Below are 18,934 nucleotides of genomic sequence, written 5' to 3' on the forward strand. Positions count from 1 at the left end.
GATGTAGGTGTTTTATGAGTTCCGAAAGGCTTTCAATGCTGCACTTGGGCATGGAGCACGATGGAGTTTCTCATTCATCAGGGGTTGAAATATCGGGGATAAACTCTGAGTCTGTCTTAGATTTCTCCATCGACAGGCACCTTTCCCTTCACACTGGGACCTTGTGGCTGCCCCATCCCTGGCAGTGTTCAAGGCCAGGCTGGACAGGGTTTGCAGCTGCCTGCTCTAGTGGAAGGTGTGGAAGGTGCCCGTGCCCATGGCAGGGAGTTGAACCGCAAACATTCCTTGGAATGACGGCATGATTCAGCAGCGCAGCCCTCGTTCCTGCCCAGCGCCGAGCCGGGAGGAGCCGCGCCCACAGCCCGAGGAGCGCCGGAGCCTCCTGTCCCCGTGGTCGGTTTGACGACGGTTTGCGCCGCCCCGTCCCCTCCGCTTGCTTCGGTTCGTGCAATAAACTGCTTTCCGTGCTGGTGCTGATCGTGTTGATGCTGTCCCCGGTGCTGCGGCCGCCCCGGCCTGCACCGAGCCCTCGCATCGCGCTCATGCCCGGGGCCGCGCTGCCTCCCCCTGGGCCCGCCCTCACTTCCCGGTGCGGGCGGAGCCGCAGCTCCAATCCCCGGCGGGCCGCGGGCGGGGCGGGGCGGGGCGGGGCTGGCGCTGCGCCGCCGCTGATCCGGGAGCGGGGTCGGAGCGGAGCGGAGCTGCCGGTGAGCGGGGTCCGTGAGCGGGGCCGGTGCGCGGGGGGACCGGAGCGGGGGGTGCGGGGAGCACAGGGGCCCGATGCCGCATGCGCGGGGTGGCCCCACCGGCCCCGGGACCTGGCACTGCCGGCGCGGGCCCCGTGGGGAGCTGCGGAGCCACCCTCTGAGCGGCGCCGGCTCGCAGGGTCGGGGTGTGCCGGGGTCGTCGCCTTCCCACGGGGCCAGGAGCCCCACAGGCCTGCGGGGGTTCCCTCCCTCCCCGAAGAGGGTTCCCGGCACAAGCACGGTGTTTGGGAAGCCTAGGGGCAGAAGGCGGGCTGGTCTGAGGGATCTTTGGGGACGTCGGGAGAAAGAAAGGAGATTTCCCTCCGCCGCTTGGGCCCGTTCTGCCGGGCTGTGAAGGTTTTCTCCTCCGGCTGGGAGGCGTTTGGGCGGGCTCTGGGCTGCCCAGCCCCGGGGGGCTGCGGTGCTGGAAGCACTAGGTCGTCAGGTCCGAAAGCTCCCAAGACGCCTCATGCTGGTGGCAGCATGGGGTGCGCTGGAAGAGGCCAGCCCTTCTCTTGGTGACACGGTGCTTATGCAGCAGGCCTGGCTTGCCCAGTTGAGCTCAGCCTTGACCTTTATCCAGGAGCACGAGCGCTGCGGCTCCTGCAGTGCTTGCAGGAATTGGGGCTGGAAATGGGGAAGCAAGAGCCGTGACACTGGGTCTTGTGCCCGCAGGAAGGCTGCAGCTCGCAGGCCCCACAGCCACAGCTCAGTCTCCATGCCATCTGATGGCAGCGATCTCCTCACCCTGCATTCAGGGAATGAGAGGTGAGCTCTGCTGTGTCTCTGCTGGCAGGAGGACACCTGTGTGCTGTGACACTGAGCTGAGACCCGGGGAACCCATTTCCAGTGTGCACCTGATGCTCCGGTTGTCCCTTGCTAACGTACTTTAACACTTACCATGTCCTTCTTTGCTTCTAGAAGCAGTGAAGCCGCACACAGCTGCTGTACCAACCTGCCCGTGCACTGCCTTCCCCGCCTGATGGAGCCGGCACTGACGCAGGACCCTCCTCAAGGCAGCCGGCTGAGCCTGGTGCAGGGGCACTAGAGGGACGTGGACAGTGGCGTGTGTGCCACCCCGGGAGGGGCAATGGCTCAGGGCACTGGGAGCATCAACAGTGACTACAAGGACTGGGAGTGGAGCGCTGATGCTGGGGAACGGGCCAGGCTCCTGCAGAGCCCCAGCGTGGAGACTGTGCCGAAGGGCGGAGAGAGCCAAGGGAATGGTCTGGGGGCCACATCGGCTCTGGGAGCTGTCTTCATTGTGGTCAATGCTGCCCTTGGGGCTGGGCTGCTCAACTTCCCTGCTGCCTTCAGCATGGCTGGTGGTGTGGCAGCAGGCATCGCGCTGCAGATGGTGAGAGGTAGTGAAGGGACAGTCCCCTGTCCATCCTGAGACGGGGCCTGGGGCGGCATGTGGAGCCCCAGAAGGGGCTGGGGAAGGGCCTGGCCCCTGGGGTGCTGTGCACCAGAGATGCTCAGTATGCCAGGGGTGGCTGCCTGGCGTGGCTTTGGGACCTTATCACACTGTTGCCTCAGTGTCCCCTCCTTGTCTGCCCCACTGCAGTGCATGCTGATCTTCATCATTGGAGGCTTGGTCATCCTGGCGTACTGCTCGCAGGCCAGCAATGAGCGCACCTACCAGGAGGTGGTGTGGGCTGTCTGTGGGAAGGTGCCTGGCGTGCTGTGTGAGGTGGCCATTGCTGTCTACACCTTCGGCACCTGCATCGCTTTCCTCATCATCATCGGAGACCAGGAAGACAAGAGTAAGTGTGTCCCATGGGGGAACAAATCCAACCACTTGCTGTCCCTTCAGCTGGAAGGAGACAACCTGACCGCTCCGGTTGTCCCCACAGTCATTGCTGCTCTAGTGACGGAGCCCAAGGAAGCTGGGAGCAGCCACTGGTACCTGGACCGCAAGTTCACCATCAGCATCACGGCCTTCCTCCTCATTCTGCCCCTCTCCATCCCCAAGGAGATCGGTTTCCAAAAATACGCCAGGTGGGTGGGGAGAGCCCTCTGGGGCTGGGGTCTGCCAGCATCCATCTAAGCACCATCCCAGGGGATTGGCAGTGGAAACACTGTGGTTCTAGTGCTGTATCTGCCTGCCACAAGCCCCTGAGGAGCTGGACATCTCCTTCACATTCCTGTGCGTCTGTTTCCTAATCTGGGAAGCACAGAAGCTGCTGAGCACTGTGTGGCCGCACTGTCGTACTCTGGGCATTGTGTCCCTCCCTTCTGCTCGCTGGAGGGTGCAGGGGAGCTGCTTTCAGCTGCATTGTATCCTGTCTTTGGAGGTGGCTATCCAGCAGGAAGCAGACCCAGTAAGGGTCCCCGGGATGGGGGTCTGCAGGCCAGCCCCACCAAGCATATGGGTGTAACCCGGCTGCTGGAGCTGGAGCAGGACTACCGAGGAGTGTCACTTCTTTAACGTTCATCTCTTTCTCCTGCCCAAACCCCAGCAACAACCCCCTGTCCCCTTGCTGGCAACGATCCTGCTCCCAGCACAGCGGAATTGTACCAGCATCCGCTCTGACAGGGGTGATGTTGGATGGCCTATTCCCGTGGGAAGGGAGATCAGGGCTGGTGCTGATGGGAGGGCTGGGGTGGCTGTGCAGGGAGGAGGATGAGGCTGGAGATGCTGGGACAAGACTCCATGGAGCAGGGAGGGAGCATGCTGACGGCCTCCTGTCCCCTCTCGCAGCTCTCTGAGCGTGATTGGCACCTGGTATGTCACGGCAGTCATCATCATCAAGTACATCTGGCCTGACAAGGAGCTGGTGCCCGTGGAGATCCCCACCAGGTGAGCATGAGAAACACAGTGGTGACGGTGGCCATCACAGCACTGCAGAGCCAGGCAGGGGTGCAGGAGCGAGGGCTGCAGAGGCTGGTGACAAATCCTTCACAAGTCCCATCCCTGCACCTGGGGATGCTGCACATCGCTGCCAGCAGCTCCCAACTGGCTGCCTCACTGGGTGCTTCACAGGAGGTGATGGAGGAGGAACAGTCCTCTTGGAGATCTCCAAAGCTCCATCACAGGTTTTGAGGAGCACAGACTGACTTTTAGCTCTGATACAGCTGGGTTCAGAGTTCCCTGTGCAGTGCTTGTGCCCAGAAACAATGGCTGTGCCTACTTCAGGATGATTTTGGTTATTCCTTTGGCCACCACAGCCCCTGTGGCTTGTCCCTCCTTTCTGGTGTGGGGACATTTCTGCACCCAGTGCGGGCAGTGGGAATTTTAGGGCAGGCAAAGTTCAGACCAGTTCTTGGCACTGCCCAAATAGTTCCTTGTTTATTTACTGATACTTCTATTTTGTGAGTCCTCAGTTTTCACGGGTTCTCTCAGTGAAAGGCCCTGGTCTGCAGTGAGTGCCAAGACCCAGAAAACCTCGCTCTCTGCAGAGGTGTTATCCTGGCAGGCGGGCACGCAGTAACAGGGGAGGACTGAGCCCATCACTGAGCACACCCAGTAAAGGGGTGTGGGCTCAGGGGGGATACTGTCACTCTCTGCAGTTATCTGAGAGGAGGATGGAGCCAGGAGGTGGCTGGTCTCTGCTCACAAGGAACAAGAGGAAACAGCCTCAAGCTGCACCAGAGGAGGTTTAGACTGGGTGTTAGGTACAATTTCTTCCCCAGAGGGTGCTCAGGCATTGGAACAGGCTGCCCAGGGCAGTGCTGGAGTCACCGTCCCTGGAAGTGTCCACACACCATGTAGATGGGGCCCTCAGTGCCATGGTTCAGTGGTGGCCTTGGCAGTGCTGGGGAACGGTTGGACTTGATCTTGACGGTCTTTTCCAACCTGGCTGATTCTGTGATTCTGTGATCCTGCCCTGGGGCACTGGGGAGGGCCCTTGTCTCACTGGTGAGTGTTTCCCTCCCACCAGGCCCTCCACTTGGACTGCTGTCTTCAATGCCGTGCCCACCATCTGCTTTGGGTTCCAGGTAAGGCCACAACCCTGGTGCTCCCCTTCCCACCCCATGGCTGTCTGGGTGGGGGACTCACCACGCAGACCTTCTGGGGATCATAAGTGGGATCCTGCGTGGCACCTCATGACTCTGGCTCAGTCCGTGTCCCCGCTCTCTCTCCATGTCCCCGGCAGTGCCACGTGAGCAGCGTGCCTGTCTTTAACAGCATGAAGCACCCAGAGGTAAAGACCTGGGGGGCAGTGGTGACAGCGGCCATGGTGATCGCACTCTTTGTCTACACGGGCACTGGTAAGTGAGGGAGTGCTTTGAGTGTGGCAAGGTCCTCGGATGGGCTGTGAGCTTCTGGAGGCAGGGAGATTGAGATGAGCTCTTAGGAAGAAGAGCTCTTCTTCCCTGTGCAGGTGGCAAGGCCCTGGCACGGGGTGCCCAGAGAAGCTGTGACTGCCCCATCCCTGGCAGTGCTCAAGGCCAGCTTGGATGGGACTTGGAGCAAGCTGCTCTGGTGGAAGGTGTCCCTGCCTGTGGCAGGGGGTTGGAACTGGATGAGCTTTGAGGTCGCTCCCAATACAAAACATTCTATGATTCTATGACTCTTTGGTTAGCAGAGGGGCAAAGCAGAAATGGAGGGGAGTCCATCTACAATATGCCCTGTTCCAAATTCATCCAAGTCTTGTCCCTCAAACATACATGCAGGAGGCTTGTCCCCATCCCCTGCTGACTGCTCCCATCCCATCAGGTGTCTGTGGCTTCCTGACCTTTGGAGCTGGTGTGGAGCAGGATGTCTTGATGTCCTACCCCTCCAACGACATCCCGGTTGCCCTCGCCCGGGCCTTCATCATCCTCTGTGTGCTGACTTCCTATCCCATCCTGCACTTCTGCGGCCGGTGAGTGCTGGCACAAGGAAAGTGGCTGGTGGAGGCAGGAGGGGCAGCACAGAGAAACCCCCTGCCATGGGTCTGTGCCCACAGGGCTGTCTTGGAGGGTCTCTGGCTCCGCTACACTGGGGTGACAGTGGAGGAGGACGTGGTCCGGGAGCGGAGGAGGCGCCTGCTTCAGACCATCAGCTGGTTCCTGCTGACACTCCTCCTGGCTCTCTTCATCCCTGACATTGGCAAAGTCATCTCTGTCATTGGGGGCTTGGCTGCCTGCTTCATTTTTGTCTTCCCAGGTAGGGGGTGCTATGGGGATGCTATGGGGCCAGCGGAGATCTCCTGGCCCTGTGTCTTGGGGAGGGAGGGAGCAGGATGGAGACACAAGAACTAGGAGGTCTTTAGAGGAAGACAAAACTGTGGTGTTGGGTCAGTTAGCAGCCCAAATATTTTGCCCAAAGTCTCTGCTCTGCAATGTGCTGTGGCTCTCTGGCTTGTAGGGTTTCTGCTCAGTCCTCACCTGGGTCTGATTTGACTCCCCTGCCTTTCAGGGCTCTGCCTGATTCAAGCCAAGCTCTCTGAGATCCAAGAAACCAGGGCAATCAGGTAAACAGAACATGCTTCCTCTCTCCTCTATTCCCTCTTGGATATTGGGGTGAAGGTCCCATGTAAACAAGGCCTGTCCTGTGTTCACAGCTGGTGGGCCCAGGTCAGCTATGGGGTGTTTATGGTCACCCTTGGAGCCTTCATCTTTGGACAGACCACTGCCAACACCATCTTCATGGATCTCACAGCCTGACGACTCCTCCACGTTCAACCACACTGCTGCTGCTGAGGGGATGCAGATTTCCCCTAGGACCAAAGGGAAATTAGAAGAGAACAGGTTATCATCTTGGGAAGACCCAAGAGGAACGTTGTAATCTGGGGCTTGGCTGACAGAGCCCTGTGGTAGTTTGCATCTCATCATCTTAGCACACCAGGCTGTCAGACTCTTCCTCTCAGGCCTGACTCCCTGGTGAAGCCGGAGCACCACTACAAGGAGACCTGGAGTCCAGATCAAGCCCTTCGGGGTAGATATCACTACCTGAGACATCACTAAGGGGCCACGGTTGGGGTTTGCCAAGGCGTGCTGCCCTCCTCCGTGTACCCCCGTGCTGGTGAGGCTCCTCTCCGCAGCTTCAACTCCTCCCAACACTGGAGGGAGACCTTGTGTCTTCATAAATGGAGCTAGTAGCCATGTTTGTCAGACAGGGCACCACTCCCCTAGTCCTCTTGTGTGCAGTGCTTGGTTGGAACTCTGCTTCCCTGTGGCCCACCTTGCCCATCTCCTGCCCTTACTCTTGTATCTCCCTCCTCCTGGGCTGCACTTTCTGTTACTAAGTGGGATGTTGCCTTCAGCCTGAATCTTTCTTGGGGGATCAGGACAATCCTGGACATGCCAGTGCAATGTTCTCCTTGGCAGGGGTTGCTCACTCGCTGGAGAAGGTGCTGTTGCTGTATGGACCTACTAAAGATACTATGCAAGAGCAAAAGCTCTTCACCAGATTTCCAATCCTGTTCTTCCAGGAGGTGTCCAGGGAATGGCACTGGGCCATGTGTAGGTTTTAAGGGATGCTTTGGGGATAAAGAATTCAGTATTAATTCATTTTATATCGTTCCATTGGTGGTTTATACTCTCTGTGGCTGGTGTTGCTCTGAGCTGTCCCTCCGTTGCCTGTCTGGATGATAGTTTCACAACTGCTTTTGCTGAGTTGAGCAGTTCCTCCAGCTGAAGGCTCAGCTGGGGGAGTTAAACCTCAACAGCAAACGATTCTTTTTCAGTCTTTTAAGTTTCCTTGTTTCTTGCTTGGCTTCTAAAACCCTGGGGGAGCAAGGAATTCATGTGTATCTACTGCTGCATCTGTGATGAGGGTCCAGCTCATCTCAGTGCAAAACCTGGCGTGGCCCTTCCTTGGAGAAAGAGGAAGAAAAGCCGCAAGCACAGCATGAGTGTTTGAGGGATGCTGTGAAGGCTGCAGGCTTCTTGTCACCCAACACCGCTGAGTCCTTCTCCTCTGGGCTGCTCTCAGTCCAGTCTCCCTCAGCCTGTGTTTGTGCTTGGGATTGCCCTGACTCAGTGTACGACTGTGCATTTGGCACTGTTGAACTCCATGAAGTCTGTGCTGTCCCACCTCTCCAGCCTGACCAGCTCCCTCTGGATGGCAGAATAAGAGGGTGCGCACCCCACCTGCAGACTACTCGTCCTGGTCATGGGGAACAGAGCACCACCTCCCATAGCGACCAGCAGCAGCTGCCAGTGCACAGTGCCTTTCAGTGCCCATCCTCTGTCAAGATAGAGTGGTGTTTGTTAGCTGGTGGGTTCTGTGGCTCTGGCTTTTGGTCCTGTGTCTGAAGTGGAGTCCCACAGCTTCGGCTGTCACCCTGGGAGCCACTGGACTCCTCAGTCCCTCTGAGGCAGAGGGGTACAGAGGTGCTGTGGCTGTTTCCCTGCCTTTCTGCTCCCCTCACTGTTTACAGACAATGGCATTTTATAATGTATTTTATATGTGCAGAAAGCGGAGGGACCTCGACTCAATAAACGTGATGTTGTGGTGCACCAGCTGAGCACAGGGTGGTTTCTGTGGGGCTAAGGGAGAAAGAATCACAGAATCCCAGCCTGGTTTGTGTGGAACTGCTCACCCAGTTCCAACCCCCTGCCACAGGCAGGGACCCCTTCCACCAGACCAGGTTGCTCCAAGCCCCTGTGTCCAACCTGGCCCTGAGCACTGCCAGGGATGGGGCAGCCACAGCTTCTCTGGGCACCCTGTGCCAGCGCCTCAGCACCCTCACAGGGAAGAGCTTCTGCCTAAGAGCTCAGCTCAGTGTCCCCTCTGTCAGGTTAAAGCCATTCCCCCTTGTCCTGTCCCTACAGGCCCTTGTCCAAAGCCCCTCTCCAGGTTTCCCCTTTAGGCACTGGAGCTGCTCTCAGGTCTCCCCTTCAGGAGCCTTCTCTTCTCCAGGCTGCCCCAGCCCAGCTCTCTCAGCCTGGCTCCAGAGCAGAGCTGCTCCAGCCCTCACAGCATCTCCATGGCCTCCTCTGCACTCGCTCCAACAGCTCCACGTCCCTCTCGTGTTGTCCCCGAGACAAGGAGGCACAAAAGCACAAAATGTAATCAGTTCTAAGTAATGTTAAGTGTGATGGCTTTGTAATGGAAAATAACTGCGGTGCTTGAAGGTAGTTGACATAGTTTCAGGTCCTTAGGACCTTAGTACAAAAGGTGTAAGAAAAGCAGAATAGAAAAACAGGACCTGGGGATGGGGAGTATCTGGGACTAGCAGATGTCCAGGGTGGGCACAGATAAACCAGCTGATAAGCGGAAGGACAGCATGACTGCTGTGTCTGTAGTGTTAATGAAGCTGGTGGTCAAAGGCTGGCTGGCAGCACTGATGGAGATTGTTGGGAGAAGTAAACGACCCCCAGAGACCACCACCACGGTTTTGTACGCTCCTGGGGAACTCTCTGTAAAATGATGTAATGTGCCCAGTGACCATATAGGGATGGCCTGCATGGCAATACGGGGACACACGTCAGGAGGAGCTATCCCCCGCAATACAGAGTACCTGCTTGTCAGCTTGAGACTGTTGGGGACCTTGCTCCTGGAGCTTTCTGAGACCCACCGCAGAGCTGGATGCAGGCCTGCAGGGGGGTTCCCCCCAGAGAGCAGCAGAGGAGCAGCATCCCCTCCCTCCACCTCCTGCTCACGCTCCGGGGGTGCAGCCCCGCACACGGGGGGGTCTGCACCGCAGGTTAAAGTTGTGCCGGTTGCTGACTGCGGGTCCCGTGAGAAGGAGCACGGATACCCCCGAGTTCTCTGCTGGGGAAGGGACACTCTCCCAGCGGCAGCTTTGTCTGTCCCCAGGGCGCGCCCAGCGGAAGCAGCGCGGCCACAACCGGTTTCTCCCCAGTCAATGCTCAGCCGGGGCCTGCAGCGGGGCGCGGAGCGGCGGGGACAACGTCCAGCAGGGGGCGGGCAAGAGCCGGCGCGGGGCCGGATGGAGGCTGAGGGCGGGCGGGGGAGCAGGTGTCGATGTGAGAGCGCCAAGCCCCGCCCCTCGCTGCATAGGCCACGCCCCTTGCCATTAGCCGCGCCCCCCCCCGCCGAGCGGAGCCGCGCCGCGCCCGCTCTTCTCCGCAGGGCCGAGCAGCCGAGCCGCCTGCCGCTGCACCGTGCGCAGCCTCCCAGCCACGGACTATGAAGGCAGCGTAGCTCCGATACCGCCGCGCGGGGCCCCGCCCGGCCCGGCCTGGCCTCGCGCGGCCGTCTGTAGCGAGGTGGTGGCGGTGGGGGGGGGGGTCAGCCTCGAACCGGCGTCGATATGGCAGGAGGTGGCGGCGCCCCCTGCTGGACGGGCGGGCGCCCCCCGCCGGTCCTGGTGCTGCTGGTGCTGCTGCTGACGGCGGCTGGAGAGGACATCGATGCGGAGGTGAGAGGGGCGCGGGGAGATCCCGTGGGATACCCCATTCCTGCCTGTATCCTGCCTGCATCCCTGCCTGCACCTGCGGGTGACGGCGCTGTCTGCCTCTGACCGCGCGGGCACACAGCGCCGTCATTTACAGGTGCAGGCAGGGATGCTGGCTGGGTGTAGGCAAGGAAGGATGGAAGGAGGCTTGTCCGGGTCACCCCGGAGGCAGCGGGTAGCATCCGACAAGTGAGAGGAAGAGTTTTGTGCCGCTGTAGGGGGAAGGGGGTGAAAGGGCCTTTGATAAAAGTCAGTGCCCTGCCACCCCTCCTGGGGATGGGGGTAAAAGAATGAATGAGTAAAAGATTATAAAGAAAAAAAATCAGAAAGAAAGCATTCAAGATTCAAAAGAATAAATCAGGAAACGAGAAATTAAGCAGGATTTAGAAAAAATAATAATAAAAAGATTTTAATATTAAAGGGGGAAATACCATAATTGCAAAAAAAGGAAAAAATAAAATGTAAGAATTAAAATATTAAGAATTAAATAATAAAATGTAAGAATTAAAAGAGAATAAATTTGAAAATGAAAAATGAAGTGAGAATTAGGAAAAATATTTTAAAATAATTAAAAGGGGGAAAAAGGGAAAATTTGGAAAAAAATAATGGAAAAAATAAAATACAATAATTAAAAGTGGTGTTTTTAAAAGAGACGTTAAAGCAGGCAGGAGGAGGCAGGGGTTGTGCAGGAAGGAAGAGTCCAGACCGGTCTGTCCCACATAATAGAGGGGCATTCTGGGTTGACCTGGGGGTTCTGGCCACTGCCAGCTGCTTTCTGCACCCCCCTGAAACTGGAGGATCTCCCCCACTATTACATGAAACAGGGTTGGGGCTCTTCCCTGTTTCCCAGCTGCTGCTTGCGTGCTCTGGCTTGCCTGTGCTGCCTGCCTGGGTGCAGGCACAGATGGTCCACGGTGGGGGGGAATGGGTGAGGTGCTGCCCCGCCAGGGTCTGAAGGAGCTGTGTGTCCCCATGTCCCCCCTTCCTGCTCACTCCCTGGCGCAGGCATGGCTACGGCTCTATGGGTACCTGCCACAGCCCAGCCGGCACATGTCCACCATGCGCTCGGCTCAGACCTTCTCTGCGGCCCTCACTGAGATGCAGAAGTTCTACGGCATCACCGTCACCGGCGTCCTGGATGAGGAGACCAAGGCGTGAGTTTCTCCATGTCCTCCTGCTCTGTCAGCAGGCAGCTCTGCTCCGGGCCCTTTGGCTCTTCCCCAGAGCATTGCCTGCCTCCGGAAAAGTGGGTGCCATCTCCTGTGGGAACTGGGACACTTGTGGGGGCTGCTCCCCTGCAGCCAGGACACCCCCTTGCCCTCCGTGGCCACGGTGGGCTCACCCTGGTTGATGCTCTCCTGGCAGGTGGATGAAACGTCCCCGCTGTGGGGTCCCGGACCAGTTTGGAGCGCGGATGAAGTCCAACATGCGGCGGAAGCGGTACGCGCTGACAGGGCGGCGCTGGAGCCAGACTCATCTCACCTTCAGGTACCAAGCTTTTCCAGGCAGGGCTTCCCACTCCCCCAGTCCGTGGAATGCCATGGGCCCCCTCCGGGAGTGAGCACTGTCGCGCGCCAGCCCACAGTGAGCTCTGTACCCCCAGCATCCAAAACTACACGGAGAAGCTGGGTCGGTACCACTCGTACGAGGCTGTCCGCCGAGCATTCCGGGTGTGGGAGCAGGCCACGCCGCTGGCTTTCCGGGAGGTGCCCTATGAGGACATCCGGCAGAAGCGGAAGAAGGAGGCCGACATCATGGTGCTCTTCGCCTCCGGCTTCCACGGAGACAGCTCCCCCTTTGATGGCATCGGGGGGTTTTTGGCTCACGCCTACTTTCCGGGCCCTGGCATGGGGGGGGACACGCATTTTGACTTGGACGAGCCCTGGACGCTGGAGAACACGGATGTATCTGGTGAGCTGAGGGCCGAGGAGGTGGTGAAGGCAACTGGAGGAGCCTGTTTGAGGGCAGGGGGGTGTATGCCCTGGTATGGGCAGGAGAACAGCTCCCACCAGAACACCCTCATTGCAAGGTGCTGGGCCAAGGACCCACCCCACACCTTGTGTCCTCCGCCTCATGGTGCTGATGTTGCCTTTCTCTTTAGGGAACAACCTTTTCTTGGTGGCCGTGCATGAGCTGGGGCACTCGCTGGGCTTGGAGCACTCCAGCAACCCCAGTGCAATCATGGCCCCCTTCTACCAGTGGATGGACACGGAGAACTTCCAGCTGCCCGAGGATGACCTCAAGGGCATCCAGCAGCTCTACGGTGAGGAGCTGGGTGGTGATCGGCTCAGGGGTGGGATGCTGGGCCCATGTGTGGAGAAACTGAGGCAGGATGCTGCTGGTCTGCATCACCCCAACCCTTCTTTCACCCACCCCATCCAGGTACCACGGACGGGCACCCTCAGCCCACCAAACCTTTGCCTACCGTGACGCCACGGAGACCTGGCAGGCCAGACCAGAGACCCCCCAGGCCGCCCCCCCCCGGGAAACCGGACCGACCCCCCAGGCCTGGCAGCCCAGACCGGCCTGACCAGTACGGCCCTGACATCTGCGATGGGAACTTCGACACGGTGGCGGTGCTGCGTGGGGAAATGTTTGTATTCAAGGTACCTGCCAGGATCCACGACTTCCCCTCCCCTGGGGATGCTGGGGATCCCTGGGTGGGACAAAGGCCCTGGGGCTGGGCCCTGTGTCCTCCCCATTCTCTGCCAACACACTTGTTTCCTGCCAGGGACGGTGGTTCTGGAGAGTCCGGCACAACCGGGTGCTGGACAACTACCCCATGCCCATCGGGCACTTCTGGCGGGGCCTCCCTGGGGACATTGATGCCGCCTACGAGAGGCACGATGGGAGGTTCGTCTTCTTTAAAGGTGAGCAGGGAGTGGTGTGGGAGGGCAAAGGTGGAGAGGGGGAGAACCCAGTGCTCCCCGTCCCCAAGCTGCTTAGAGCAGGTTCTCTTCACCCCATCCTGACCCACATACCCAGCCAGAGCTGCTGCCTGGTCCTAGAGGGTGGCCACAGGCATAATATCCCCATCCCTATCTCTGTGTGTACCTGCAGGGCTTTGCTGTCTCACTCTTCCCTTTTCCATCTCCTCCCAATCCAGGTGACCAGTACTGGCTCTTCCGAGAAGCCAACCTGGAGCCCGGGTACCCGCAGCCCCTGGTCACCTACGGACAGGGCATCCCCTACAACAGCATTGACACAGCCGTGTGGTGGGAACCCACAGGCCACACCTTCTTCTTCCGTGGGGACAGGTCAGTGTCCGTGGGGTGTTCCCTGCTCTGCTGGGTCCAGGCCCCGGCAGGGGTGCTCATGGAGGTGTTGCAGGGCCCTGTGCTCCTGCCCGTCTCACCACCAACCTCCCCAGGTACTGGCGCTTTAACGAGGACACCCGTGCCGTGGATCCCGGGTACCCGAAGCCCATCTCTGTCTGGGTGGGCATACCTCCCTCCCCCAAGGGCGCCTTCCTCAGCCCGGATGCCTGTAAGTAGAGGAGAAGAGGGGTGGGATGGGACGAGAGGGGATGTGATCACCCCTTTGGTGGCCTGACCTTGAGAGTTGGAGGCTTGGGAGGGTGCCTGGGAATCAGCCCTTGCAGAAGGGTTTCAGTGGTACCAGAGCAAAACCTGCTGTCCTGGGCATCTGCAGGGGTGAACCTGCCCTGAACCTGCTCATTTAGCCCTCATCTGCATCTTCTTCCCCCTCCCAGCCTCCACCTACTTCTACAGAGGCACAAAGTACTGGAAATTCGATAACGAGCGGCTCAAGACGGAGCCGGGTTATCCCAAATCCATCCTGCGGGACTTCATGGGCTGTCACACAGAGCTGGTCCCAGACCCCCATCCCCACTGGCCTGACGGGGACCAGCCCCCCTTCAACCCTGATGGGGACGGGCGGGCCGAAGGCAACGAGGACGAGGAGGAGGAGGAGGAAGAGGATTATGGTGAGGGTGGCCACCAGCCGGGTCGGGACGTGGATGTGGTGGTGCAGATCGACGAGTACACACGCACCATGAGTGTGGTCATGGTGCTGGTGCTGCTGGTGCTGCTGCTCTGCATCCTCGGCCTCATCTACGTCATCGTCCAGATGCAGAGGAAGGGCACCCCGCGGATGCTCTTGTACTGCAAGCGCTCCCTGCAGGAGTGGGTCTGACCCCGCTCCTCCCCAGACCTCCCCACCACCATGGTGCTAACAATGAACCTGACCTCCCCTCCCCTTGTGCTTCCCCATGGCCTCGGTCCCGCTGCCCCTTTGTTGCTTGATGCTCCTCCAGCCTCTCAAAAGGGGATGTGTCGTGTCCTCCTCCGGGTTGGGAACAGGGGATGGTCATGGTGGGGCTGGAGGCCATCCGCTTGCCTGTGCCCCTCAGGTTGCCCCCGTCATGCCGTGGCTGTGCCGCATGGGGGGAGCAGGCTGGGGCTGATCACACGTGCTGCGAGCTGGCAGGTCTCAGCTGCCCGCACTGCACTGGCCGGGAATCGCGAGGGGAGGGGGGATGCCGAGCTCGCGGGCGTGTTTCTTCTTGAACCATGGGGATACAGGAATGTGCCTGAAGATGTCGTGAGGGGGGCAGGATGCCACCTCTGCAGCTCCTCTTTGGGCTCAGCTCATCCTGGGCCCTGCCAGGACACTGGGTCCTGTGGGCATGGCCGCCTTGTACGTGTATTAAATGGGTTGGGTGTGTGGAGACTGTGGTGCATCCTTTCTGGGGGCAATCGGGGGGGGCCTGGGTGCCGTTGGGAGATACGGGACAGAGGCCAGTGGTGTCCGTGCAGCAGCACCCACTGTGGAGCTGCCACTGCTGGGGCAGTCGGTGGGAGCAGCTCCCCCCGCAGGGAACAGAGCCGCCTTTCAGCGGCTCCCACGGCAGCGGGAATGCTGCTGGAACACAGCTCGCCTTGTTCTCCCCCCGCCGGGTGCCCCAGCCCCGGGGTGGCCACGGCCATTCCCTGCGCAGCGCACAGTGCGCAGCCCCTTCTCCAGCGGTTCCACTGGGTGCTCCTGCAGCTGCGGACACTGGGAATGAGCAGCGGAGTGGGAAAGATCAGACCGAGTGGGAGGCGGGGGTAGGGAGTTGGCTTTATCCAGGGAAAAATGTGGCTCAGCTTTAGCAGGGTGGAAAACCAAACTGCAGAGGCCTGTGGTGGTGATGGAGATCTGCTTCCCTGGCTCTGCTGGTGCTCACCAGGGTGGTGAGCAGGGCTGGGGCTCTGGAGCCATGGGGCAGCTCTGGGGTGGGCAGTTGGTACATGGGTGATGTGGGTCTGACCCATGGAGGGGGTGCGTGTCCTGATGGGACTGGGTTCCAGCCACCGTCCTCTTCCTCAGGCTTCTTCAGCAGGATGGAGCCGGTACCCAAGCCTAGCCCCACCTCCCCACGTGGCTTGGTGCAAGAACCTGACATGGCTTTGCCCAGAGGAGCTGTGGCTGCCCCATCCCTGGCAGTGCTCAAGGCCAGGTTGGACACAGGGGCTTGGAGCAACCTGCTCCAGTGGAAGGGGTCCCTGCCCGTGGCAAGGGTTGGAACTGAAGGAGCTGTAAGGACGCTTCCAACCCAAACCAGTCTGGGCTTCTGTGACCTGCTCCTCCCGCCCCCTGCGGCTCTGGCTGCTCCTCTGCCGTCCCCGCACTGCCAGCCTCATGCCAGAGGATCCTCCCCTTCGAGGGTCAGATGAATCCTTCCTGCCCCTCTCCGTCCTTCGCCCTCCATGATCCAGAGCTGCTGGCTCAGTGCCCGACTGAGCTGCAGCCACTTCCCAGCACTAAATCACCCTGAGCCACTCATCAACTGCTAATCACTGTAAAAGGAAAGGATCGATCCCACCTCCTGCCTTTCCCGGAGCTGCTGGCACTGGGGGCACCCCATGGCCTGGGCCATGCATCTGCTGCCCTGGCCACCCTCCCTCCCCACCCTGGGCAGCAATTCCAGCCGCTAGCGGACTTCCTGGGAAACACGCTTGGCTCTGACTCGGCACATCACTGAAGCCAAGCCAGAGGCAAAGCCAGGGACAGACAAACCCTGAAGAATCATGGGGGAGGTCTCCAGGTCTCCATCTGGATTGTGTTCATCAGCCTGGCTGTGCTGCTTCACATCCCTTGGCTCTTAACGCACTCCAGGTTTGACCATTCTGCCCCTATTTGTGCCAGGTGGGTAACCCCCAATAGCCCTGCCATGGGGCAGCCCCACAGCCAGCACTGGAAGCAACCGGACGGCACAGACGTGGCCACGAGGTAAAGCCAGAGGAAAAGCATGGCCAGGATGTGACATCCCAACCCCCTCACTGGAGCTCGAGTGCATTTCCCACAGCACATGCATTTCCCACACCAGATGCACTTCCCAGGCACATGCATTTCCAGCAGCAGCTCCATTTCCCACGGCAGCTCTGTTTTCCCTGCCTCCTGCCGGTGCCGGGCTCAGCAGGGCGCAGGGCTCACAGGGTGCCTCACTCCTCACATGTGGCAGCCCCGTCCCTGGGCAGGGGTTGGGAGCAGAGGCCTGGGCTGCCGGGGTTGGGTGAGTGGGGACATCACTTCCCACCCCTCCTGCTGTTGCCCGGATGCTGCAGCAGTGCCAGGAGCTTCAGGGCCATCTGGAATCACTCATGGACAGCAGCGAGGGATCCTGCAGGAGACAGCCCAGCACTGGGACAGCGCTGCAGGCTCCCGCTCTGCCCACAGCGGGGTCACCTCTGGCACCCATGGGTGCAGCATCCCAAGGGCAGGGATGCACCTACAGCAGGGCACAGCACTGTTGGTGGCTCAGGGGCGTGCCAGTCCCTCTCAGCCTGACCCTGGCAGCCCTCTCAGATCCACCCCCAGCTCCCAGCTTCTCAAAAATAGGCTGCAGCAGCCAAACCTGGAAAAGACCCTTGGAAAAGAGCCAGGGGCTTCCATGCAGAATGGGGCTCCGCCCATCACTGGAGCGTGAGCGATGGTGTGACCAGGGCTGGTGGGGGCTCTCTCTGCCTGCTCGATCCCATCACAGGAGAAAATGCGCTTCCTCCTCCTCCTCCTCCTCTTCCTCTGCAAGCCAGGGCACAATCCCTGTGCTCATCGGAGGAGAGGACCCGGAAAGCAAGGAGGAAGCCGGGCTCTGTGCAGAGGAAGAGCAGGCTGGGCTACGCCAAGCAGCCACCGGCAGCCTCAAGGCCGGAGGAAACACCGTGGGGATGGAGCAAAGAGCAGTGGGGCCCCGGCAGGGCTCAGCCCTGCTGCCTGTGCCTGCTGCAGCACAGCCGAGGTGCTGGTGCTGCTGGGCAGGAGCCGGTGTCAGCACAGCCCTGCTGCGGGGGAACACGCCTGGCACCAAGCCTGGCACAGAAAGCCTGGCACATCCCTGTGCATCTCTGGGGCAGCCACAGCCTCCTTCTCGTCCCACAGGGAGGAAAGTAATTCCTGGGGCCTCAGGGCCAGCACAGGGTGCAGTGGAGCAGATGCTCTGCAGGTCTGCCTCAGTAAAACACAGCATCCATCATCTTACCTCTAGTGGCTCTGAGTCTTTCCCCACCCCATCCCAGGGCACCCCTCAGCACACTACCCTCCCTCATCCACATAAAACCTGGTCTGAGTGATCCTGTTTTGCAGGCTGTCAGGGGAAGCTTCACCTCTCTCTGCAGGCACCAGACTGCCCCTCCCGGCATGCAGAGAGGGCCAAAGTCCCCACTATGGTCACTCTTTTCCTGGGCAGTGGCCAATGGCAAAACTCAAACTCAGTGTTTTCCATTGCAGCCAGCAGTGCCTGCACCACACAGAGGATCAGCATCAACCTAGAGGTGCAGTCCCTCGACACAGGTGACCACATCTGTCCCCAGCCATCCATGGAGATGCAGGATGGGAGGCAGAGAGGGCAAGGAGCGGTTGGGCTCAGATATTTTTTGATCCCTGCCTATTACCTCTGTGATCAAAGCTCCGTGCTTTGTGTCAGGATCCACTTGGTAGGAAGGAGAGACAGTGAGAGAACAGCCACAGGCAGGGACAGCAGCCTGTATCAAGGTCTGACTCTCACCCAGACCACTCCTGCCCCAGCATGGAGCGAACAGGCAGGAAGCTCTCCAGGAAAACCATGTCTGCTCCCTGTCACCTGCACAGCAGAGCCACCAGTGCCGAAGGATGCCCCAGCCTTGAATCACCCTGCACAGTGCCCATCAGCTGCCCCAGCTTGGTCTGAGCCCGTGCCTTGCTCCGAGGCCCTGCAGCAGCCCGGATTTCAAAGATAAGCTTTGCCTTTGATGTAGAAAGCAGGCTCCCAGCACTGAGTTCCTGATCAAAGCGCCTAAGTGAAGGACCTTGCCCCAGCCAATGGAAGAGGAAGGTGAAAAGCCAGCAAAGGCAAGGAAAGCCCATCTTTGGGCAGGCCCCAGCTTGAATCCAGTGCTCCCCACAAAGAAAGGTTCCTTTCTCTCCCACTAGACATGAGCTGCAATAAGGTCACAGGCAGGAAGGAAAGAGCAGGCCACCCACAGAAAGGTGAACAAGTTGATATTTAAGACTTGTTCCCTACAGGCTGCCTGCACCCAACCAGGACTGCCCCTCTGCTCAACCCATACCATGCTTCGGCAGGCCCAGAGCACATAGGCAGTACCCACCATTGGGCAGCCTCCCATCTCCGCACCCACGTCCTTCCTGCTTCCCCCACTCTTCCCACGGAGGAGGATGTTGTGTCCCAGTCAGGGCAAGAGCTATGACCAAAGCAGCAAGAAACAGGGTGCTTCATTACAGCAATTCTGCTCGTGTTCATTTACTCTGGAAACAGCTGTGGACAGGAGGCCTGTGACTTTCTGGCCTCTCCACCAAGCAGCATCCTTTTCTCCCCGCAGGAAGAACATCCAAACTTCACTCACCTTCAGCAAGATAGTTAGAGTTTTGATGGGAGATGGCAAATAGGAGAGG

The 18,934-nt window shown here is 59.5% G+C and overlaps 2 protein-coding genes across 2 annotated transcripts; both read left to right on the top strand.

Annotated features, from left to right (window-relative positions):
• Positions 1–1,454: 1,454 nt before the first annotated feature.
• On the top strand, positions 1,455–7,935 carry SLC38A7 (solute carrier family 38 member 7). Its single transcript, XM_061375879.1, has 10 exons — positions 1,455–2,103; positions 2,314–2,512; positions 2,603–2,747; positions 3,451–3,549; positions 4,631–4,688; positions 4,847–4,961; positions 5,410–5,557; positions 5,642–5,841; positions 6,094–6,148; positions 6,239–7,935. Exons 1-10 carry the CDS (start codon positions 1,837–1,839, stop codon positions 6,339–6,341), a joined length of 1,389 nt encoding a protein of 462 aa, XP_061231863.1. The 5' UTR covers positions 1,455–1,836; the 3' UTR covers positions 6,342–7,935.
• A 1,912-nt stretch (positions 7,936–9,847) lies between these two features.
• On the top strand, positions 9,848–14,732 carry MMP15 (matrix metallopeptidase 15). Its single transcript, XM_061375950.1, has 10 exons — positions 9,848–10,006; positions 11,048–11,196; positions 11,408–11,530; positions 11,646–11,953; positions 12,144–12,305; positions 12,425–12,648; positions 12,774–12,912; positions 13,149–13,299; positions 13,413–13,528; positions 13,755–14,732. Exons 1-10 carry the CDS (start codon positions 9,899–9,901, stop codon positions 14,195–14,197), a joined length of 1,923 nt encoding a protein of 640 aa, XP_061231934.1. The 5' UTR covers positions 9,848–9,898; the 3' UTR covers positions 14,198–14,732.
• The last annotated feature ends 4,202 nt before the right edge of the window (positions 14,733–18,934 follow it).

The sequence above is a fragment of the Neopsephotus bourkii genome, unplaced genomic scaffold (genome assembly GCF_033783945.1).
Source record: "Neopsephotus bourkii isolate Nb327-2 ecotype Australia unplaced genomic scaffold, CSIRO-AGI_Nbou_v1 NB_1680, whole genome shotgun sequence".
Classification (NCBI taxonomy): domain Eukaryota; kingdom Metazoa; phylum Chordata; class Aves; order Psittaciformes; family Psittacidae; genus Neopsephotus; species Neopsephotus bourkii.